At 50.1% G+C, this 24,014-nt stretch overlaps 1 protein-coding gene across 2 annotated transcripts in view; it reads left to right on the top strand.

Annotated features, from left to right (window-relative positions):
- The window catches only part of PBX1 (PBX homeobox 1), a 133,053-nt gene extending 120,612 nt beyond the window's left edge, over positions 1–12,441 (top strand). For both annotated transcript variants that reach the window (XM_071435804.1, XM_071435803.1), the window contains 2 exons: positions 1,211–1,300; positions 8,233–12,441. In XM_071435804.1, the coding sequence (XP_071291905.1) occupies positions 1,211–1,257 (47 nt within the window). In that variant the 3' untranslated portion in view covers positions 1,258–1,300; positions 8,233–12,441. The remainder of the gene's footprint in view (positions 1–1,210; positions 1,301–8,232) is intronic.
- The last annotated feature ends 11,573 nt before the right edge of the window (positions 12,442–24,014 follow it).

The raw sequence follows: 24,014 nt of genomic DNA, 5'->3' as shown, positions 1-24,014 counted from the left end.
TGAATGCATTTGGCTCTGGCTTGATAGTCATACTAGGAGGAGAGAAGGTGTAGAAGAACAGGCACAAACTCAAACAAAAGCAGCTCAGGTTTAGGTTCTGCTTGCTTTATTCTTCCAAGGGAATGGGCCAGATGTTTGGACTGGTGTCTCGTTTTCCAAGACTTCCACTTACTCCTTTGATGCCAAACTAGGTGTCTGCTGACAGGCAATAAATGTTCAAATATGTAGATAATTTTTTTAATTTATTTTTTTATAATTAAAAGCCACCCTTGACCATCTCCCTACCTCCCCAAAGAACAGGCACTCACACCACCCCTGTACATGCCAGGAGGAGAGAGCAAGGGAGCTTTGAGCAGCAATACTGAAACATCAACCCATGCTTGGGGCAAAAAGAAAGAATTTTAAATAGCCAGGATCTCACTCAGATCTCCCACCTCCCATCTGATGTCCAGATATGCCACGAGTCCCTCTCTGGCATCTAAGGCTCTGTTCTGTGCTGAGAGACGACAGCCACTCTGACACTTCTGCATTGGGCAAGGAGAACTCTCTAAAGCTGAGGCTGCTCCCCCCTGGGGCTGGATGAGGAGCACACATCATCCACAGGCGGTGAGACGTGCTCACCACATGTGCCACTGCTGGGGCTGGGCTGGGGTGTGAGGGAGAGGAACGGGGCACCCAGAGGAGAGCTGCTGGTGCCTTTGCCATGGTAGGTATATTTCCTTTCTGGGCCCTCCACAGTGGAGGCGCTCAGCCAACTCCAAAGATCTCCTTCTGCTGCCGTGAGCAGTGCTTGGGGTCAGGGGTGGAAGGGGGTAGGGTAGGAAGGTGGGTCCTTGAGCACGATGCTGGAGATGGCTGCAACAGTGTGCTCCAGGAGATGCCACCCCGCACTTGTCATGCTGTTCTCCCTCCCCACTCTCTTTGCCAAAGGACATGGGACCAAGGAGAGTGTGACAGGGCTGCTGGGGCGGGCAGGGGATGGTGAGGGAGGCAGGAGAGGTCCTCTGGCTCATTTCTCTCCAAAAGACCAGCTGCGGCTCTCTTTGATCCCTCTTCGAACGTACACCTTTGTTTTTATTACGATGGTGACCATGATCATTGTTATCCGTGTTTGTTTGCTTTTATCTTGCCAAAGATGAACGGAAGCAGCTTTGGCCACTAACCTTTCCTTCCCTCTAATTTGTGTCTTTGTTGTTGTTGGTCTGTTTAGGTGGATACCCTTCGCCATGTTATCAGCCAGACAGGAGGATACAGTGACGGACTCGCGGCAAGTCAGATGTATAGTCCGCAGGGCATCAGTGTAAGAAAAAAAACAGGCTTGGGTTCTGGTCTTTTGGGTTGTTTTTTGGTTTTTTTTATCATTTTTGTTCTCTCACTACCAATTATTTCAAAGCCATAGGGCTCAGAATGCCACTTAGTAGGACTTGTCTTTGCTTTTACGGTCACCTAGTTTATTGCTTCAGTATCGGTCACGCCAGCGGCGCAGCTTTGCCCACAAAAAAAGTGGCGGTGGCGGGGCAGGCAGCGTGCAGGCAGCTGGCGTCTCGCACTGTCACAGCCCATCAGCGTCCCCCCGCCACCTGCGGCCACGCACGGAGCTGCTAAACAGGTGACACCTCCCGTAGCCATGGTGGGCAATGTCACCTCAAACGAGGTGGCTCCATGCTGGTGGCTCCACCCTGGATGGTTAAAAATAACCCATCCCCGGCCAGGGTCCAAGAGCGCGGCGGCGATGCGGGCACGGCGGCGATGGCGGTTGTGAATAAAAGGAGGAAAAAAGCCCACAAAGCCAACCAGCATCAACCCAAGGAAACCTCGCCCAAGCGGGCTGGGGGAGGATGCGAGGGGGAGGGCGGTCTCTGGAGCATCTTCTCCTTGTTCTTGGGTGCGCTGGCGGGTTCTGACTAGCATGAAAATTCGTAGCGACAAGCTGTGTCGCACAGGGGGAAATCGATCAGACACACACAAGGAGAACCCAGTGTAGATTCGGGACAGCAATCCAACTTCATTTCTCAGATCAATCGTCCACCCTCTCAGCAGCAGTGACAGCAAGCTGGGAGAGGAGGGCAGCCTGGAAAAGGAGGCTGTGAGCGCTGAGTGGGTGGTGGCAGCAGTGTCCGGGGTGGCACAGAGGAGGAGGCAGCTGGCCCTGGACATGGGGACGCCTTGAACTGGTCAGAGAGGCGATGATCCTCTGGGTGGGATGGTGGTGATCCTCTGGGTGGGATGGTGGTGACCCCAGCACGGTGCCATCACCAGCCAGTCCCATCACCCTCCAGTCCACTGGGCCATTTGTCACCTGGTGTGTGACCATCTTGCAGGACGGCCACCACCAGCATGCAGAGAGGGGTGCCCTGGGACGGGGGGCTCTGCTCCCCTCTCCTGCAGGCACCAGGGCTTAGTGGGCGGCTTGACGTCAGGAGGCAGAGGCAGGGAGGATTTGTGAAGTAATGTAATTGAACATGTGCAGATAATTATGTCTCATTACATAAGCCCCTTGCAAAAACGGCACTTGGAAATGCCACATGAAAGAGCCTATCGTTCCGCATTAATTTCTCCGTGTGCTGAATTTATTCCCTTTCTGGCTTTTTAATACTTGGAGAGTAAATGAATCGCAGGCTGATCATGATAAGAGATGATACTTTTGTATAAATTAAAATACCCCCAAGGAAAGAGGCTGAGCTGATTACAGTTGCAGTTGGCTTGGAAAATAACAGTGGGCTGGGTTAAGCCAAAATTTGGGGGGGAGAGTTGCTGCTGGGGATTTTGAGGCAGGGAGGGGGTGATTGGGGAGAGGAGAAGGAAGAGAGAGCGAAAACTCAAAAGCTGAATAGGACAAGGAGAGCTGGGCTGGTGTTTCTGGCTGTGGTTCTTTTTGGGATAATCAGTGTTCCTATGAGTAGCAATGAGGACTGGTGAACTGAGAGTGACAGGGGCTTGGCGGTTCCCTCTGTGCATCCCAGACAGGGACCTGGCATGTTTGGCATCCCTTGTCTTCTCAGGCTGGTTTTCAGGGAGGGCAGGAGCCCAAACTGACCCATACTGGATGTTGTCAAGAGAGGGGCAGGTTGGCAAAGGGACACTGCACCCTGTGGGTGACTCCTCAGTTCCCCACAAAGCTGTGGTAGGCATGGGGAATGAGGCAGGGAGTCCAGAGCTGAGCAGACAGTTTAGGAAGCACCTTCTGGATTGTCTGTTTGTTTGCCCTGTATCCCAGCCAGGGATGGGATGTCACTTAATGTCTTCCCATCCATTGAGGTCCCTTGATAGATCCCAGTTTGTGCACCCTGAGGTGTGGCTGCCCTTTTGGAAGCATTGGTGCTGGGGAACTCCTCAATGCAGGCAGGGTGACTGTGTCCATCAGGCAGGCAGGGCTTCCCTGCCTTTCCCTGAACCCTTCCATGGCGAGGAGGAACACAGGGCAGAGCTGACTGTGACACACAAAGCTGCCGTCCCCACATCACCCGAGCGTCCCCGTGAGCTGCTGGCAGGAGATGAGCCGAAACCCAGTCAGGAGCCCTGTCACAATGATGTCTGCACGGGGCTGAGGTTAAGCCATCCCTGGAGCCCGTCAGCACCGGGCAGTCAGCGGCAGGTTGCCCAGCTCCACTGCTGGAAACCTTGGCAGGAGAGACAGCGCTCGGGGTTTGCCTTCCTCGGTGGAGGATGAATTTTTAAATGCGTGTAAGTCGTGACAGCTGAGGAGAAGGATCTACCCACAGCCCAGTTCCCTGGGAGGCTGTGCTGCTGTGGCTGACAGGCTGCTCCGAGGGCGGGAAGGGCTGGAGCTGGTTCTGCATCGTTAGCAGGATAATGGGCAATGTCCCAGCCATCACCAGTGCTGTGACCCACGGCAGGGGCAGAGGGAGAACTGAGCCTTGTCCTGCACAGGTGGGGACAGCACCGCTCCCAGCAAGGGATGGGGACACTCTGACAGTGGAGGAGCTGTCCTGTGGATACCCAGCCTTGGGTCACGCTGAGAAGAAGGAGGGACCTCCCCTCCTTTCAGGAGGTATGGAGTGTGAGCCACCCCTTTTGGCAAACTTTGAGGCTGTAGGGTTTTGCCCCGTGAGGTGAGAGTTGTTAAATGTTAAATCCTTTCGGGAGGTTTGGGGTGTAGCCACCCCTTTTGGCAAACTTTGAGGCTGTTTTGAGGGTTTTGCACTGTGAGGTGAGAGTTGTTAAATGTCTGGGCTGTCTGGACAGTGTTTCAGTGTTTGTTCATGTTTGTCCATGAGTATCCAGGAGGTCCCCCAAGAGCAGGGATTTCAAAGCATTTAGGAAAGCTCAGGTGCTGTTGGGTTCCAGTAGAAGTTGGATGTTTATGGCCACAGTCCTCTGGAGTGTCCTACCCCAAAACATCACCTTTCCTGCTGCTGGCCCATGGCTGTAAATCCACCAAGTGTGCTGCTTCCCCCATATGCTACTGAATGAGTGAACTAAAGTCATCTTAAAGCCTTTCAGAAATTTGGTTTTGGACTTAATTTAATTTACGGATGATTTAAACATGTAAAATGACGAGCTGTTTTTAAAGTTCATCAGAGAGTGAAGGTTTTGATTTAAAACTGCTTCTGTGCAGACCTGTGCCTGCTCACAGAGCAGCGTGTGTGTGACCTGGATGGTGGTGACCAGTGGCAGGGTGTGACAGGGAGTTTGGATCCACTTTTGTCAGCAAGGATTGGTAAAAGAAGAAGCTGAGAGCTCCTTATTTAACCTGAGATCTTCTGCTCTAAAAAGCTGAGCCTTGGGAAAAAAGTTGTTGTTCTGTTCCTCAGCCAGCTGCAGTTCACCATCGTGGTTGAGTTTTGGTTTATGGTCCTGACCACACCAGGAATGGAATTAGAGAATTTGGTCTGGCAGGGCTTCAGTGACAGGCTCCATCCATAAGGGATGCCTTGGTGTGTTCTGATGGCCATGGATGCCTGGCCATGACCCTGGGGAAGGGATGTCCTGACCAGGCTGGATTCTCTGGTGTGTGAGAAGACCTTCAGTGCATATTGTAAGGAGGTCCTGATAAAGCTCTTAGGAGCTCAGAGGTCTGAAAAGGCATTGAGGCTGCTCTGTCAGACTGGCTGGTAACTGGGGTGTTTGGAGGCTGTTCTGACACCCTGTGCCATTGCTGGGGGGACTAGGATTTGGTCACAGGAGGTGGGGTGCTGAGACAGCCTCCTTGCTAAGCAGGAGTCGATAAAAATTGGCAGAAAGTCATCTCCCAGCCCCACGTAGGAGGCCTGGGCAGGGAGCCAGCCAGACTTGCTGGAGGTGACAAAAATGCTGAGACCTGTGGAATTGGGCATCAAAACCAGTTACTTCAGCAGTCTTTCACTGGGGCTCCATATTTGGACAGTCACCAAGGCTTTGCCTGTGCTCTGGTACCAGAAGGTGACATCTGAAAAGATGTCCTGGAGACCACTGCTCTGTCTTTGGCATCTGCCCCTCCTGAAGAAGTCACAGCCATGTGCAGGGGCTCTGCAATGAGGAGCAGCCTCCTCAGAAGACTCCCTTGTCTTTGAGGGAGATCCCAACTGATTTACTACAGTCAAACCCCAGGGCATTCCTTGCTTGGAAGACATGGAGCCATCTGGGTGGGACTGGATGGATCCCACATGTGGCTTGGTCCATGCAGCGATGGAGTGAACTCCAGGATGAGTGGGGATGGTTCCTGCATGCCCTCTGCCTGGGGAGGGATCCAGCCTCCTCATGGAGGACTTTTCCATACCAAAGGATGGTATCAAGATGTCACAGCCAACCTTGGGTCAGAGCCAACCTTGGGTCCTCCTTTCTGTCACTTGACCCACAACTTAGGCCTTCCCAGGCCACACTGGCTTCTCCCCAACGTCCCCTTGACTTCCCAGTTGGATGCAACCAAGGTTGCATTCAGCCACACAAACTCCTGAAGCACAGGAAGTCTCATTCCCAATCTGCAGTGCCTTCCAAGGATTTTGGGTGCTGAACGTGAAGCCACCGCTCGATTGCTTCTGTGGCTGGCAGGCAAAAAAGAAAAAGGCTAAAAATAGTTGAGCACAATAGGGCCAGAGCCCTGCTCCTCCACAGGCCCCCACTGCTCTCCTCTCCCCCCTCCTGCTCCTGTAACGACCCTGCAAACACTAAATGGCATCTGAGTGCATTAAGCAGCAAACTCTCCGGTGACATAGCAATTACGGCTCTGAAATAGATTTGGTGCGTCACGCAAGATAAGGGTTTTGAAAGTTTCTGTTGTGATTATAGCTTGTAACTCCAACAAATAACAGGCTTGGTAATAAGAGGCTGCCAGCACAGCTATTGTGGTTCTCTCTCACTGATGGCACGTAAATTGCTATTAATGTCCTAAGTGTACTTGAATATGCCAGTCTCGGGGCGGCGGAGTTGGCTCTGTGTCTCTCTTTACGCGGCCTGTCATTGTCAGGCTGATAATCTACAGTAATTGCTGCCTCTTGCAGCAGTCCAAGATGTGTAAGGGTGGGTATTGCCTCCTGGGGAGAGCAGGGATGGTGGGTCAGGGCCTGGCTCTGGGTGGGAGCTGGTGGGGGCAGTGGGCATGGGGTACACGGGGCTGGTGATGCTCAGGCATCGTCTGGTGTCACCTTGCACCTGAGGTGTTGCAGAGTGGGTCTGCTAACCTGTGAGCAAGCTGAGGTCATGATTCCTTGCTGTTGATTTCCTGAGCCCCTTTGCTGCCATGCAGGTATGGAAAAGCACAAGGACACAGCAAGGGGTGTGCACACACCTCTTGTCTTGTTTGCTTTGTGCATGCCCTGCTGGGAGGTGGTGTGACTCCTCAAACTTGAGTTCTCCTGCCTGCCAGCTCTTTGCTCCCATCACAGCATCCTCTCAGGCAGGCAAGGGCTGGGCAGCAGCACCTCAGTGATGCCTTAAGGAGCTGGAACAGAGGCTAGACAGAGTTAAGAGGAATAAAGTGGATATTTATTGAAGTGTCTTCAAAAGCCATACCCTGGCAGTACCTGGATGGCTCCAAGATGGAAGCAAAAGAAGATTTGGTGACAAGATCTCACATTTTTATAAGTTTTAGTCCATTTGCATCTAGGAGTTAACTGTCTAATTAATATCTTCAAATTATGAAGTTTCCTCCTCCTTGCTTGCTTGCCCACTCTCCTCTTCTCACGTTGTTTATTTTGAAGATTGTCCTTGAGTCTCCAGCTAGAATAGGATTTTTTTGTCTTCACCACCCTGTGAAAAGATCCCAGTAACACTGAATGTAAAGCTAAAAGCTGCACACCACAGCAGAACAGAAACACTTAAAACCTAAGGTAGCATCAGGGTGGGGAGATTTCCTCCCCTGAGCCCTGTGGGGTGTGCAGGGCCCCAGCTGGCAGGGCCAGCACTGGAGGATGCAGCAGGCAGTGGGACAGGCCAGGCAGCCACAGTGGGCAAAGCAGCCCGGGCGTGTCTAAAGCAGGACAGCCACTGCTGCCAACTGGAGCTGGGGCAGTGCTTGGGAAGGATTAATTTGCCAAGCACTGTATCAATGTCAGAGGAAGCAGAGGAGGTTGGGTGCGACATCTGCTCCTCTCCAGAGGGGATGGCAGCAGCAGAGGAGCAGCTTCTGTGCGCTGCCGGCTCCTGCCCGCGGCAGCCGGGGCCCTCCGGAGCTCAGCTCTGGAGCGCCTGGAGAATTTGGCTCTGCATCTGTTTTTAGGAGAAGAAATGAGTTGTGTGCCATGGTTTGCTGCATGAACCCTCAGATGGGATATAGTGCTGGCACCTCTGTCGAGCTGTGGCTGTGTTTCCCTGGATGAGGCGGGGATGTGGAGCTTTTCTGGGGGGCACAGCTCAGCTCAGCAGTTCCATGGGACCCGCTGATTGTTCTGCATATTCACAGCACTTGGGTTCAGATAACATTCAGGCTGCTCATTCTGCTTGCTATTTTCTTTCTTCCATATGAGGAAGAGTTATAATTGGGGGTTAAAAAACCCCAGACAACCAGAGCTCAGGGTTCTGGAGAAATACACTGGTTTTTTTGTAAGGGATGGACTTTCCATGAGCACTTGCACTTTATCAAAATCTGTTTTCAACAGAAATGTTTCTGCTCTGTGATGGAGCCCTGTGGTCTGGGGTGGGATGGGGGAATCAGAGGGGACATCTTTGCCTCCTACACCAATCCCAGCTGAGGGAGAAGGGGGCGGATCTGAGGAGGATGGGTGCCTTGGGTAGGGCTGCTTGTGCCATGCCGTGGGGTGACTGATGTCCGTGTGTGTGTGTCCCTCCCTTCAGGCTAATGGAGGTTGGCAAGACGCTACTACCCCATCGTCGGTGACCTCCCCCACAGAAGGCCCTGGCAGCGTTCACTCTGATACCTCCAACTGATCTCCCAGCAAATTGCATCCCTGGCTGAGCCGGCCCCGGCGGGGGCGGGAGAGGAGGGGGCCTCTCCTAACACCGCAGCAGTCAGACTGGAGGTGAACCCAATCAGCACACACAAGAAGACTCCTTCTCTTCTCTTCGTCGGGATGCTTTTTTCAGCCAATCTGGACACTTCTTTATACTCTCTTCCCTTTCTTTTCTGGGTAGAAGCCGCTCTCCCCCTCCCCGCCACCGCCACAACACCGCTCCCTTCCCCTCCCCGCTTCCCACCCAAGGTAGAAGGATTTTAAGGAGGAAAAGCAAAAATCCACCACCACCACCACCACACAAACCAAGGCCAGAGCAGTGTACAGCCTCATGCTGGTGTCTTTCTGAGGAGCTACAAATGTACCTCAGTCACGTCTGCTCCCTCGCTAGCAGGCAGCCCCTGCCCCCTTCCTTTCACGCTACCTCTCCGTAGGGAATTGCCACCATAGGGAATCTGCTCCCTCCTCATCTCTGCAGCTTCCCTCACTCAGCCCTGCCCTGTGAGCTGTCCCTCAGCTGCTGCAGGCACAGGGCAGGTGGCACAGCCCCGTGCACGTAGAAGGAGCCAGCGTGCTCCCCCTCGCTTCCTAAAGGTACCGTTCCCATTGCCAGCCCTGGGGAAATTCCCAGTGCCAGCCCTTCTCAGCCAAGCATCCCTCCCACTGGCTGCTGTGATCTGGATGAGCTGTGGAGCCCTGCTGTCCTGCCTGCCTGTTGCTGGAGGGAAGAAGAGGAGGGAAGGAAGGGAGGCAGAGGCAGGTGAGGAGCAGCCATCGCTGGTAACACCTCCACGGAGCTGTGTGGGATCAGGCATGGATGGCTGGTGGGACACCAGCAGTTCTCTCACAGCACCTGGAGAGGCTGGTGGTGGAGGGCAGTGCCACGGGGTGTTGGCTCCTGTTTCCAGGAGGAGCTGTGTCCCCAGTTCAGGCAGCACCCACAGAGGTTTGTGCCACCCCCTGCATTCCCAAAGCCAGCAGTGAGGGATGGGCAGCAGAATGCCAGGGGCTGGAAGTGCTGGGGTGAGTGTCTTGGGTGCTTTTGGTAGCTCTTCACACCACAGGTTTGCTCTGTAGGACGGGAGGCTGCCCCTCTGGGGGATGTCTGGGTGCTGGAGCTGCTGGTTTGATCCCAGGAGTTACCTGGGCAGTGGCCATGGAAGGACTCACGGGACTTTGTGCCCAGCTTTTCTGCCCCACTGTTGGGACAAGCAGTGGTGGCTGGCAAGCAAGGCTTCATCCTGCCCCTTCAGGCTGGTGCTGGGAGGATGTGGCTTCCGTGGAAGAGCAGGAAGAGGCAGCACCAGCTCCCCTGGGCAGCGGGCTGAGCTTTGTGCCATGGTGGGACTTGTGGCCATCGGTTCTTTCCGTGGGCACGAGGAGGCTGACGAGCCAGCCTGCACCAAGACCCTGGGTGTGGTGGGACTGGTGAGGGTGCAGGATGTCTGGCACCTCATGGTGGATGCCAGGATCCCCTGGGATCAGTACCTCACGCTGTTGAATGTCCATGCCCACCCTGCTTGTGCTGGTCTCGAGGTGGGAACTGCCAGCACGGAGCAGCGTTAAACAGAAACCATTTAAAATTAGAGCTCTGCCAAAAATACTTCCACCCTTCTGCTGGAAAAAATAATGGTCCTTGGTGGTGTGGCTGCAGCTCCAGCACGCTGTCACCTTGCAGCACGGGTGTCATGTGTCCAGCAGTGACACTTCCTGCTCCTTTTGCATCCATGGCAGAGTGGGCAGAGCAGGATGTGACATGAGGAGCCTGGGGCTGCCTCCCAGCTGTGTGATAGGAGCATGGAGAAGGTTGTTTTCCTGCAAGGACACTCGGGAGGTGCTGCCCACCTTCCCCAGCTCTGCACCTTCCCACTTCCCTCCTCGTCTTCCCATCTGCCTTTTGTCCACTTCCAGCTTATTTTACACGAACCTGTCCTGGCACAGCGTTCCAGGGACACAGGACTGGCTCAGGCCTCTCCTGCTGAGCCACAGCAGTGCCCTGCCTGCAGGAATGCCACCATCCCTTTGGAATCCAGCTGGGAATGAGCCAAACCACGGCCTGCTGGAGCCAGCCCACGCTGGGGCTGCCCCCCTGCCCTGTGCTCCCCTGCCCAGGCTGCCCCTCGCTCCTCCACGGTACTTTGCAAATCCCCTCCTGGGTTCCCCACTTGGTCCCTCCAGGTTGTGTTGGCTTGCCTTTTCCTTTGCTTTTTTTATTTTTTTTTAATTTTTGGGTTTTGTTTCTCCTCCCCATTCTCCTCCTCTCCTGCTCCAGCCCTGAGTGTTGTGGGGTTTTTTTTCTTCTTCTTCTTCTTTTTTATTATTATTATTTCTCTTTTCTGCCCAGAAAAACCTGACTTCGATACCAAAAAAAAAAAACAAAACAAAACAAAAAAAAAACCACAAAAAAAACACAAACAAAAAAAAAACCTGCAGAAACTCAAAAAAAATAAAAATGAAAAAAAAATCACAAAAAAAAAAACTCGACGATTCTTTCAGCTTTATTAACATTTTCCATTGTTTCTTGCGATTTGTGTCTCGTTCTTTGTAGTATTGATGATAACGAACATTTGATAATGAATGTTCTTGTATATTCAGATAAAGGAGAAAAAAAAAAAACCAAAAACGCAGTCGGAATTTAATAGTGTTTATAATAAAAGAATAAAAAATGACCCTCTTAGCACGCAAAATTGAACAGGGGGAAAGTCCCATCCCTGTTCTTTCTGTGGCAACAAGCGCTTCATTCCTGTATAGTTTATAACATCAAACTACCTACATTCATCCTCCTTTTTTTTGTTTGTTTGTTTTTTCCCATGGTTTGGTTTTTTTTCCATTTTCTCGCATTTGTGAATTAGTTCAAGAATGCTAGAAAAGTGTAGAGTTGTGCACACTCATTTCTTCTTACACAATGTTTAAAAAGTGACGGTAATTCATTTTGTAAAACTTTAAAAAGAAAAAAAATGGTTGGAATAGTGAGCATTAATAGGTACAGTCTAACACTTTATGTTTTTAACGTTGAGACCCAGAAATGAACCTTTTTGTTGGTTTTTTTTTTTTTATATTTTTGCCTTGTTTGGGATGGGGGGGAGGGGGCTTTGATGATGATGATGATGATGATGATGATGATGATGATGAGTTTATTTTGACCTGTCTGAGACGATGGCCTTGCCACCTCCCCTGCGCTTTTGAGCTGTGACCAGAGTGATGTGAAAAGTGCTGGTGGTGTTTTTGGGGGAAGGAGTTTCTCCCTGCTCCTTTCAGATCCCAGCTCCAGAGGATCCTGGTGTGGCTGCTCTGGGGCTGAGCTGCGGGATTTCACCTCTGGAAAGAGATGGAATTCCCAGGGCTTTTGGGGAGAAGGTGGTGGGGAGTCAAGCCCTGAGCCCCGCTGTGGGTTCCACAGGTTCCACCCTCCATTCTGGGGGTGTTGCTGAGCTGCCTGGGAGTGATGATGAAAGGGCAGGAATCCTTCCCAAAACGTGGGGATGGTTGGTTCTCCTCCCTGAATCCCAGTGTCCCAAGCGCGAGGGGTTTGGGGTAAGGAATGTTCCAACCTCGCCTTGCTGGAGATGAGGCCTCAGAGCCTGGCCCCGAGCCCTGAGCAGGGACAAGGGCTGGGACATGGCCAGAATGTCCCAAATCCAGGCCCAAATCCCAGTGGATGCAGTGGGGTTCAAGGAGAAGCCCTGAGGGAGGTGCTGGTTGGCATCACTTCAGTTTTCTCCTGAAACATTTTCCTGCTCCTCCCAAAAAACCCCTGAGCTTTTCACATCACTGACCAGTTTAGGGTTTGGGGTGTTCTTTTAATCCCAAGGTTTCCTGGAGTCCTTTTGTTTTCGTACACCTTTATTATTATTATTATTTTATTATTATTAAGAGGATGTAAATCAGACATTGCCTGGGGGGTTGGTTTTGTCAGTTTGCTTTTTTTGTTCTTGCAAAGCCCTTTCTGTCCCTTGTAAAGGTGATCCACTTTGGAGTTGCTTTTTCTTTTCTATTTTTTTTTCTCCCCATCTTTTTGTTTTTTCTCTCTTCCTAATGGATTCCAAATATTAAAAAGAAAAAAAAAAAAAAGAAAGGAAAAAAAAAAGAAAAACCCTTACAGAAAAAAGGAAAAAAAAAAGACTCTCTGTTCCAACCTGGTTTTGAAACTTTTCTGCTTCTGTAAAGAAAAAAAAAAGGCCTCTGTCTTTCTGATCCCAATTGAAACTTTTATGTTCTATGACGATACTAACAAGGTGTAGGTTTTACAGTTTCCTGATTTGTACTGGTAATGCATATTCCAAATAAATAGTTTCTTTTGTTGCAAAAAAAAAAAAAAAATTCAAAAAAAACCAAAACCCTGAAACCAAAGCTGGTGTATTTATTGGGGAGGAAAAAGAGGAAAACGAGATACCCTGGGGGTTTCCTCAGGAGGTGCAGGAAGGGTTTGGGGTGCAGAGGTGGGAGTGAACAAAGGCAGTAAATATCCTGGTGCTGGGATGGTGTGGGTCAGAGGGATGTGATTTGGGATCCTGCCTGAGCTGAGGCACTGCATCCCTGGTGCCTGCCCCCGTGCCTCAGTTTCCCTGGGCATACGGAGGTGACATCTCCTGGACACGAGGGTTTGCCCATGCAAAAAAAAAAAACAAAACACAATACAAATAAACAAAACAAAACAAAAAACCCAAACAAAACCAAAAAAAACCCCAAAAACAAAACAAGCCCCCCCTTAAAAAAAAAAAAAACCCACCAAACAACAAAAAAACACATCCAAACAAAACCAAAAACAAACAAAACCAAAAACCCACCAAAAAAAAAAAAAAACCACAACAAAAAAATCCCTTTACTGCTTTTTTAGACTTGTGCACTGCTTTCCAAAAATAGCTAGAAATGGGATTTTCTTTATCACACCAAGGTCTGGGGCAGGGATGGGGAGCAGGGGAAGGCTTGATAGCCTCTCCTGTTTTCCTGAGGTGAGAAGGTTATTTTTAAAAAGGGGAAAAAAAATTGGAAAACGTTTCTGGGAAGAAAAAGAAATCATTTTACATTTAAAAATCATTTATAATTTCGAAAAGAGCTTGTGCATAGGATGAAAACCAGACTGTGGATGGCCTGGGGGGTGGCTGTGGCTCTGTGCCCCTGGCACCCCGTGGGCAGCATCCCCTCGGGATGAATCCCCAGGAGAGCAGCCGGGGATGCTGGAGCTGCCTCCCCACGCTGCTCCCCCATGGATTTCTTGTCAATGATTATTCAATCTCCAGCCTGACCTTTCTCTTCTAAATAACACGGCAATATCAGCTCGGGCCAGCCTCCAGCTCGGGCTGCAAATTAACTGTATCGCTGTGCGGCAGAGCCCCCCGAGCCGCCCACCCCAGGAATTATCTCCCTCCTAATTCCAGTTTAAATATCAGCCTGCTCCCAGCTGTTCCCTTCTCATCAAGGCTCAGACCAGCTCCAAGCAGGGAAATGTTAAGTCTCCCCGGGCCCCGGTTGTGGGATGGCCCCGATGATGCTGGGGGAGGATTTTGGGACTGGGAGAGGTTCTGCCTCACGTCCTTGGGTGGGTTTTGGTGTAGGTTTTACAGTTTCCTGATTTGTACTGGTAATGCACATTCCAAATAAATAGTTTCTTTTGTTGCAAAAAAAAAAAATCAAAAAAACCCCAAAACCCTGAAACCAAAGCTTGTGTGTTTATTGGGGAGGAAAAAGAAGAAAACGAGATACCCTGGGGGTTTCCCCAGGGAGGTGCAGGAAGGGTTTGGGGTACAAAGGTGGAGGTGAACAAAGGCAATAAATATCCTGGTGCTGGGATGGTGTGAGCCAGAGGGATGTGATTTGGGGTCCTGCCTGAGGCACTGCATCCCTGGTGCCTGCCCCCGTGCCTCAGTTTCCCTGGGCACACGGAGGTGACATCTCCTGGACACGAGGGTTTGCCCATGCCAAAGAAAATAAACAAAACTAAAACAAAACAAATACAAATACAAAAACAAACCAAAAAAAAAAACCCAAAAAAAACTGGCTCTGCTCCCAGCTCGAGTCTTGACCACTCTCTGCCAAACTCAGGCAGGTTTGAGGTGGGAAAAGGGCACTTGGAGCCTCCCAGAGCCAGGCTGGGTGCAGCATCCTCCCTGCCTTCCTCCCTCTGTTCCCCCTCGCTGGCTGCTTGTGGATGAAAGGGAAACCCACAAATGCCAAACTGGATTATTTGCCTCTTCCTCGCCATATCCAAACTGGATTATTTGCCTCTTCCTCACCATCTCCATCCCCCTCTCTGCATCCACATTTTTTTCCCTTCTCCCCCAGCCACTCACTTATCTGTAGGATTTTTTTAATTTTCGTTTTCCCCTCTGTTTCCCTGGTTTCGGGCAACCAAGTTCAGCAAACCCCGAGGTGCAGCTCCTGCACTTTTCCATTTCACATTGCAATGTTTTAGACCAAAAATCCCAGGGAAAAAAGGCAGGGCATGCACTGAGCCCTGCATAATTCCCACAGCAGAAGCTTCAAAAAGCTTTTGGTGAGCAGACAGCCCAGGCTGGCGACCCACACCCACATTATTAATAATCCTCCCCTCCTAACCGAGGGGCTGGGAGGTGTTAAAGTTACAGTTGGCAGTAAAGCCCCGTCTACTGGCAGGAAAATTTAATATACGGCAGAAGTTTCCCCTATAAAAAGCCAGGGTTATGTTTTCCTCCAGTTCACCAGGAGTCTATAACTTATGACCTCCATAAATGTGAGTGGGTCTCACAAGTCAGCCCATCAGTCTTTGGAGTAATTCTGCTTTGTAGTAAAATATTTTATTGTGCCTTGGATGCAGGCAGCCCGCCCTACCCTGCTCGGGGTGTGGGTGGCTGTCCCCACGTCCCTCCTGTGCCAGCACCCTGGGGACGGGGTGGAGGGCCTAAAAAAGAAAATTCTGTTTTAAAAATGTAATAAAATAAAATAAAAAATAAAGTAAAAAATAAAAAATAAAATAAAATATAAAATAAAATATAAAATAAAATAAAAATTTAAAATAAAATATAAAATATAAAAAATAAAATATAAAATAAAATATAAAATAAATATAAAATAAATATAAAGTAAAAAATAAATAAAAATTAAAATAAATATTAAATAAAATATAAAGTAAAAAATAAATAAAAAATAAAATAAATATAAAATAAAATATAAAATAAAATATAAAATAAAACTGCAATGGAGTAGAAGAAAAGAATAGAAAGATATTATAAGATAAAAAAAATACAGGTAAAATAAAATGAATGCAAGATAAATTTAAATGAAACAAAATAAACCCAAACCAAAATAATAAAATTGGAATGGAATGGAATGGGATAGAATAGAATAGAATAGAATAGAATAGAATAGAATAGAATAGAATAGAATAGAATAGAAACAAAATATCCTATGCCTCCGGGCGTGAGCTGTTGAGAATGTGTGCTGCACCTTTTAATTATTGCTAATGAGGTAGAGTTTTAATCGCTTTACGGGGGAATTGTGGCATCTCTGTGTGTGCTGGCAGTGCCGGGGGTTGTGTGGGATGAGGGAGCCCAGTGGTGTGGGGGGTGAGGAGGAGAAGGGCGAGGATGAAACCCAAAGGAAGGGGGGCAGATGGATGCCACAAAGGCAGGGCTGGACCGAGCTGGAGTAGAAGAAAAATATGTCCAAAAAAAGGAAGAAAAAACGAGGGGAAAAAAAGAGGAAAAAACCATTTCGAATGGAATGTCATCGCTGCCTTACCAGCTCGCCCATCCTCTGGGCCACCAAACCTCTCCGTTCCTGCCGTGGCCTGCGGCCATCGCTGACCCCAGGCAGGGCAGCCGAGGGGCGCAGGGAGAGCCCAGGTAATTAAAAATGCAAATGAGCGCTGGGGCCGCCCGGCTGCCGGCGCCTTCCGAAGGTGCAAATTACGAGAGGGGTTTGTCCTGTGCCCCTGGCTGGGTCTGTGCTCTGCCCCCAGGAGCCTCCCGAGCACAGAAAAGGGGCCAGGAAAAAGGATGGGAGAAAAGAAAGATCATTTTACAAGAAAAGAAAGAAGTTTTCCCTGATTTTTGTTGTGTCGGTTTTGGTTTGGGGTTCCCCTCCCCTTTGTTTTCTTCACAGCGTTTTGTGGGGAAAATGATTCTTTAGAATGCAAAGGAAAGAGATATAATCAGAAGGAAATAATCCCTAAAAACAAATTCCAGAGGGGCTAAAGCAGCTCAGCCCCTGCCACAGACACATCAGAGCTGCTCCACGCCGGCTTGGTGCCACTGCCCCAAAAATTCAATATACGCCTGGAAACACGGCAAAAAAATAAACCCAGGACGGTGGCTTTGGGGTGACCCCCGTGGGCTGTGTCCAGACAGGAGCCTAAATTGAAGCTGATCTGCCCCAGCCGTTCCAAAATCACAAAATCGGGAGGGTTTTGCCCGATTCCCGTGGTTTTGGGGGCACTTTGGCAGCGGCGCTGCGGGGACGGCGCCAGCGCTGCCCGCACTCGCTGACTCAGCTCCAGCACAGCTCCCTTGGCCTGCTGCTAATTAGGCTCCAGCCTCTCATCTCGTTAATAAGCTTCCAGTTCATTTGCATACAAAAAAAAAAAATAAATAAAAGCACGGGTTGGGGGGGAAGAATGAAAGCGAGCAGCTCGTTTTACCTTCAACATGTGGCTAATGCTTATTAAAATATTTAACCTTTTCTTACGGCGCAGGAGCATCTGTTCCAGCAGATCCCAGGGCTTTTCCTGCCTGTAAGGGACACCTTATGGAGGGTCCCCACCCCTGCAGGCCCTCGGGGCCATGGGGAGATGATTTTTTAGAATAATTTAGAATCTCTTTCCTATTGAAACCCTCCTTTCCTATTGGAACCCCTCTTTTCTATTGAAACCCCCCTTTTCCTACTGAAACTTCCCCCTTTCCTATTGAAACCCCCCTTTCCTATTGAGACCCCCCTTCTATCAAGATCTCCCTCTCTTACTGAGATCCCCATCCCCTATCAAGTCTCAAGAAAGATCATTTTAAAAGAAAATAAAGAAGTTTTCCCTGATTTTTGTTGTGTTGCGTTTGATTGGGGTTTTTTTCCCCCTTTGTTTTCTTCCCGGATTTTTGTGGGGAAAATGATTCTTTAGAAACATTTAGAATCATTTCTAAATTATTCTTTAGAATCATTTAGAATCTCTTTCCTATTGAAACCCTCCTTTCCTATTGGAACCCCTCTTTTCTACTGAAATCCCCCTTCCCCACTGAGACCTCCCCCTTTCCTATTGAAACCCCCCTTCTCCATCCACTATCAAGTCTCAAGAAAGATCATTTTAAAAGAAAAGAAAGCAGTTAATTATTCTAAAGAAGAATTTATTCTTCTTTAAGAAGAATTTCTTCTTCTTAAAAGCAGAAATTATTCTAAAGAAGAAAATAATTCTTTAGAATAATTTAGAATTTCTAAATGATTTTTTAGACTCATTTAGAATCTCTTTCCTATTGAAGCCCCCCTTTCCTATTCAACTCCTCCTTCTATCAAGATTTCCCTCTCTTACTATCAAGTCTCAAGAAAGATCATTTTAAAAGAAAAGAAAGAAGTTTTCCCTGATTTTTGTTGTGTTGTTTTTTTATTTGATTTCCCCCCCCCCCCGCTTTGTTTTCTTCCAAGTGTTTTGTGGGGATAATTATTCTTTAGAAAATTTTTAAAAATTACAATGCAGTGTAGGAAAATAATAAAAAGCCATTGTAAGATTAAAAAAAAATCCAGGTAAAATAAAATGAATGTAAGATAAATTTAAATGATAAAAAATGAACCCTAACCAAAATAATAAAATTGGAATGGAATGGAATGGAACGGAATGGAATAGAATAGAATAGAATAACAGAATAGAAGAATGGAATAGAATAGAATAGAATAGAATAGAATAGAATAGAATAGAATAGAATAGAATAGAATAATGGAATGGAATAGAATAGAAACAGAAACAAAATATCCTGCCCCCCTAGAAATGATTTAGAATCATTTTTAAGATAATTTAGACTCTCTTTCCCATTGAGACCCCCCTTTTCTGTTAAACCCCCCTTTTATCAAGGTCTCCCTCTCTGGCTGGGCTCCCCCCTCCCGTACCCAGTGTCCCCTCCCTCTCCCGGTGAGTCCCCTCCTCTCCCGTCCCTCTGGGGCTGGGTTTGGGATCTGGCCCCGCAGGGATGAGCCCTGCTGGAGGTGAAGCTCTGTCCCAGCTGTGGTTATTTGATGGCAATTAATGAACCTGAGAGGTTTGTGAGGTTGTGGCTGTGGGCACGGAGAGCTCCCAGCTGCCCATGGCCAGGAGTGGGCTCTGATAAACCAACCCTGCTGCCAGAGGGGCTGGAGGGCTGGCAGCTGCACAGCTGTGACCCTGCATCCAACAGGAGGCACAATCAGAGCCCTCTCTGTGGCGGATTCATGCACATCTGTATGGATTTGGGCAGATTTGGGTCTGTGAGCTCTCTCTGTTGCTGAGGCCAAGGGATGAGTTCTGTGCTGGGAAATGCAGGAGGGGAAACACTGGAGGAGCAGGAGCAGCTCTGGGTGCTGAGCATGGCCAGTGCCAGCAGTGCTGGTGCCAGTCCCAGTGCCACCCTGGGGGGACACAGATGTCACAGTGACCCCAGCCAGGGGCCGTTCACAAACCACGAACGGGACAGGGCTGCTGGGAACGTGCCTTGAGCTGTTTGATTTTCCAGCATCAGCCTCACTCCATGGGTATGACAATGGGAAGATGCCAGCAGCTCACATCCCAGGCAGCAGACACAGAACTTAATGTTACAACTCACTTTAAAAGCTTCTTCACCAATCACACAAAGCAAAAGCACATTGACAGTAGTTCTATCCAACCACTATAAGCACAGTTACCTTTGGTTAAAACAATGCTTGCTTATTTTGAATACAATACCTGCTTGTAAGCCTTAAAACACAATGCACAGAGCTCCATTATTAAGCTTTAACCTTCCTAATATCTTGCTAGATAAACTTTCTGTAGCTTAGGGAGTTATTCCAGACAAGTGTTAATACACAGACCATTGTTCTATTTGTCCTTGCTTTTCTACAGTTTAAATAATTTTTCTGCTGACCAATCTCATGGCAGCTGCTCAGCTCCAATCCCAGTTCTGCTGTCTCTGAGGCCTTTTGCAGCTTTCCCAAAACCCTCTGGTTTTGTGGATTCCCACATCACAGCAGCACTGCTGGCTGCTGGGGGACGAGCCCTGCTGCAGCCTCCAGAGGGAGGATGTGATGGAAGGGACACAGTGGGCTTGGGAAGGCTGTGGCTGAGCGTTTTTGGTCAGGCACAGGGGGAAATGAGGAGGGACAGGCACAATCTGCACCTCAGATCACCTCAGGCTGGCTCCTCCATGCTCCTCTTTGCAGGCAGTGCTGGTGGCACTGGGACCATGTGTCCCAGGGACATCTCCCTCTGGATGTCACAACGCTGTTCTGGTGCTTCCAGCAGAGCTTGGGCTCACAAAGTGCTTCTGCAGCTCCTCCCCACCAGATCAGCAGACTCTGCAGCCCCTGGGTCACCCTCAGCTTGGTGGCACTTCCTGGGGTCACACTCAGCTTGGTGGCACTTCCCTTCACAGAACAACCCAGCTGTGCTGTCCTTCCCCACCCTCCCTGTCCCAAGACACATTTTCCTCCCAACTGGAGGAAAAGGCTTTCAAGTGGCTACCCTGGCTCAATGAAAAACAAAATAATTAATCTTTTTTTTTCCTTATTAATGGAGACAGCCTTATTAGAGATATTTGGTGCTGATGACATGTGTGTGCTCTGCTCCCGTGGAAAACTGCCTTGAAATAAATGAGTGTACAGCTCAGCTGCTGCCATGCCTTCAACCAGCATTTCCCACACATTATACAAACTTAATTGGCTCCAAAGTCCTGCTTGTTTTTTGCTTTCTGACATCTACTGACACAAACACCCCCTCCCCTCCATTCAGTCCTGGCCCCTCACTCCTCCCCAGGCCTCTGGGGGGAGCTGAACACGGGGGTGATGAGGCTTCCCCTGCCCTTGCAGACACCCCCAACACCTCCCCAAGGTGAATTTGGGCCACTTTAAACACAGAGAGCAGAAGTGGAGCTCAGAGGTCATTTCTCTTGTCTGCAGGTGGTTTCTCCCCACAGCATGAGGGTTCCCTCAAAAAGCTTCACTCCCAGGATAAGAGGCAGGACAAGGATGCCACCCTTGGGTCCTGGTGTTCCAGAGCTGCTGCTGCTCATCTTGGTGCTTCAGGCTCCAGGGATAACTCTTATCCTTAGTGATAGGAGGTTTTAAACTGACAGAGGGCTTGGATTAAATATTAGGAATAAATATTAGGGAAAAACTCTTCCCTGTGAGGGTGGGGAGGCCCTGGCACAGGTTGCCCAGAGAAGCTGTGGCTGCCCCTGGATCCCTGGAAGTGTCCAAGGCCGGGTTGGATGGGAGTTGGAGCCACCTGGTCTAGTGGAAGGTGTATGGGAGCCAGGTGATCTTTAAGCTCCCTTCCATCCCAAGCCATTCCACGATTCCATGGCCACGCTCTCAGGGTGAGACCCCCAGCCCAGCCCCCTGTGCCTTTAGTGCCACCCCTCAGTCTCCATCCCGTTATCCCAAGCAGGTTCCTTGCTGAGCTCTGGCTGCCAGCAGGGCCTGGGAAACGCTGCTTTGCAGGGATGGACCCAAACTCCATCAGCCCCGGGCTGGGGACGGCACCTCCCAGCAGCTCAGCGCCGCCGCAGCAGCGCCTTTGTCTCCTTCCAGAGCCCTGGAAGCTTGACAAGCGCTGGGAGGGGAGAAATCCCACCGGGCCAGGGGCTGCTGGGGACACTTTGAAGCTGATAGCGGCTGAAGGCTTGCGGGGAGCATCCCGGGAGCCCTGGCCAGGTGGAGGCGCGCCCGGGGCCGCACCTGTCCAGGCAGATCAGGGCTCCGGCCTGGCTGCTGCTCGTCCTCTCAAGGTCACCCGGGCTGGCCCTGCCTGTCCTCGGGCTCTCTCCAGCTGTGCAGACGCTGCCGCCGTTTGTTGGGAGGGAATGGCCAGAGTGTGACTGCAGCAATAACTTCCTGTGCTGCGCCGTGTGCTCCGGCTGCCCGAGTGTGGGAATCCACAAAATCACAGGGTTTGGGGAAAGCTGCAAGATGCAGGTCTCAGAGACAGCAGAACTGTGAGCAGAGCTATGCAGCAGTCATGAGATTGGTCAGCAGAAAAATTATTTAAAATGTAGAAAAAGCAAGGGCAAATAGAACAATGGTCTGTGTATTAACACTTGTCTGGAATAACTCCCTAAGCTACAGAAAAGTTTATCTAGCAAGATATTAGGAAGTTTTAAGCTTAATAATGGAGCTCTGTGCATTGTGTTTTAAGGCTTACAAGCAGGCATTGTATTCAAAATAAGCAAGCATTGTTTTAACCAAAGGTACCTGTGCTTATAGTGATTATATAGGACTACTGTCAATGTGCTTTTGCTTTGTGGGATTGGTCAAGAAGCTTATAAAGTGAGTTGTAACATTAACTTTTCTGGCCTGCTGCCTAGAATGTGAGCTGCTGGCATCTTCCCATTGTCATACCCATGGAATGAGAGTGATGCTGGAAAATCAAACAGCTCGAGATGCTTTCCACAGCAGCCCCGTCTCATTCGTGTCTGTCAATAAACCCCCTTCAGATGCTCAGCATCACCTGAGCATCTCCACTGCTCCTGATGGTGGAGGGCAGGGAGGAGATGGCCCTGGAGAAGCAGTGGAGAAGCTGGAGAAGCAGTGTGGGGAGAGCTGCTGTGCCCAGCAGTGGTGAGGTGGGAAGCAGCAGCTGGAAACTGGAGCCAAATGCCAGCCAGGACCACATAGGTGCTGTGTGGCACTAAAGAGTTATTTAATTGTTTGCACTGGGTGTTTGGTAATTTGCACTGTTCACATGATTTGTATCCCATGCACAGGCACTGCTGCAAAGCAGAGGAGCAGCCTGTGTCCTGCTGTGGTGGCCCCTGGGGACAGGAGCGGCAGGAAAGGGCACCTTGCACTGTGCCACTCTTGCTGTGGCACAGTCAGCAAAGGGGGGGTGGTGGGGGCTGTGATGTTGGCAGCACCCAAAAAAGCAACCCCACAGTGCCAAACCACTTAACCCCTTGGACTGGTGAGGCTGGGGTCTCTCCCTGGTCCTCCCTTCAACTTTGGGAGGTGCCCAGAGCATCCTGGCCAGGGCAGGAGGGTGCAGACACACAAAGGGACAGGCTGGCACCCCCATGGCTGCACACCCAAGACCCCCCCTCACAGCCTGGTTTGTCACACCTGGGCTGCTCCCTCTGGCACAGGGCACTGCAGAGCCCAGCTGGCACCCTCAGCCTGAGCCTGAGCTCCCAACCCATGCCAGAGCAAAGATGCAAAGAAAATCCTCTCCAGGGCTCCTGGGATGGACCAGCACCCTCAGCTCAGGCCCTGCCTGTTGAGAGTTTTTTGCAGATTGAGGAGTTCTTGCTAGACAATGGCCACATTCAGCCGATGCACAATCCAGCCTGCTGGTACTAATGGGCAATGGACACGTTCACAAGCAATGAATAATGGACATATTCAGAAATGGGGTCGGTATATCCTTGAAAGAGATGCAAGAAGAGTCATCAGGACTCAGCAGGTTTGTCAGCAAGCTTGGGAAAGTAAGAAAAAAGTGAGTCATGGGTGGGCCAGACGACCACAGCAAGACAGGTGAAAAATTAGGAAAAATCCAATGAGCATTCTAATTTAGACACGTGAACAGCAAGGATTAACCAATCATGTATTAGCTAGAGACACGTGGGCAGCAGAGACTTATTATAAATACAGTCTTTTTAGGGATAATAAATTTGGCTTCACTGGATCATGTTGGTCGTGGTGTGATGTCCCTGAACCTCTGCACCTGCCCGCTCTGTCCCTGCTTGGCAGGGCCATCCTCTGGCCCCACGAGCGCTGCCACCACCACCTCCACCCCTGTGCCGGGCACAGCCTGTGCAAGCCTCGGCAGCAGCGGGACAGCCGCTGCCGCTGCCCTTTGATCCTCGCCATCAGTGACAGCTTCCCCGAGGATGTTTTGTTGGTGGTGTCACCCTTGACCATTAGCTCTTCACGCATGACTATAACGTGACATCTCTGATGCGGTGCCGCCAGCAGCCCGCGACTGCAGGGAGCAATTAAAGCCCAATGAGTCACTGCGGGCGGGAGCGGCTCTGGCCGCACGTCCCCATCGCCCTCCCAGCCCCAGCCCCAGCCCCAATGCCCAAAGTTCCCCCCGAATACCCTCTGCCCACCTCCTGGGCCGAGGCAGCCGGAGGGAAGGGCTGGAGGATGGGCCGGATGGATCCAGGAGCCCCGGCAGAAGGTGACCCCATCCCTGGCCGTGGGGATTCCATCCAGGGGCATCCCGAGTGCTCTGTCCTTGGGAACATCCCATCCTGGTGGGCTTGATCGAGAAATTCCCTGCTCCTGTGCCGTTGTTATTTCAAGAGCAGGGAGGCCCAGGCAGTGGGGCTTTTATGCGATTAGCTGCTGAGATGAGCGTTAATTAGTTTTCAATTTCCATAAAGTACCCCACTGACAGAAAGATTAGTTAAACCTGCTCACGACTGCAGAGGATCACTCAGAAATTGGGAAGGGGTGGAGGAGGAGAGGGGAGGAGCAGGTAGAGGGGGGAGGATGGAAAAGAGGGGTCTGAGATGCATCACTGAGAAGGCAGCTGGACTGTGCTGGCTG

Source organism: Agelaius tricolor, unplaced genomic scaffold (genome assembly GCF_023055355.1).
Source record: "Agelaius tricolor isolate 1412-34295 unplaced genomic scaffold, bAgeTri1.0.p SCAF_11, whole genome shotgun sequence".
Classification (NCBI taxonomy): Eukaryota; Metazoa; Chordata; class Aves; order Passeriformes; family Icteridae; genus Agelaius; species Agelaius tricolor.
Note: the sequence above shows the minus strand (reverse complement) of the source record. Positions and strands in the feature narration are given on the sequence as shown.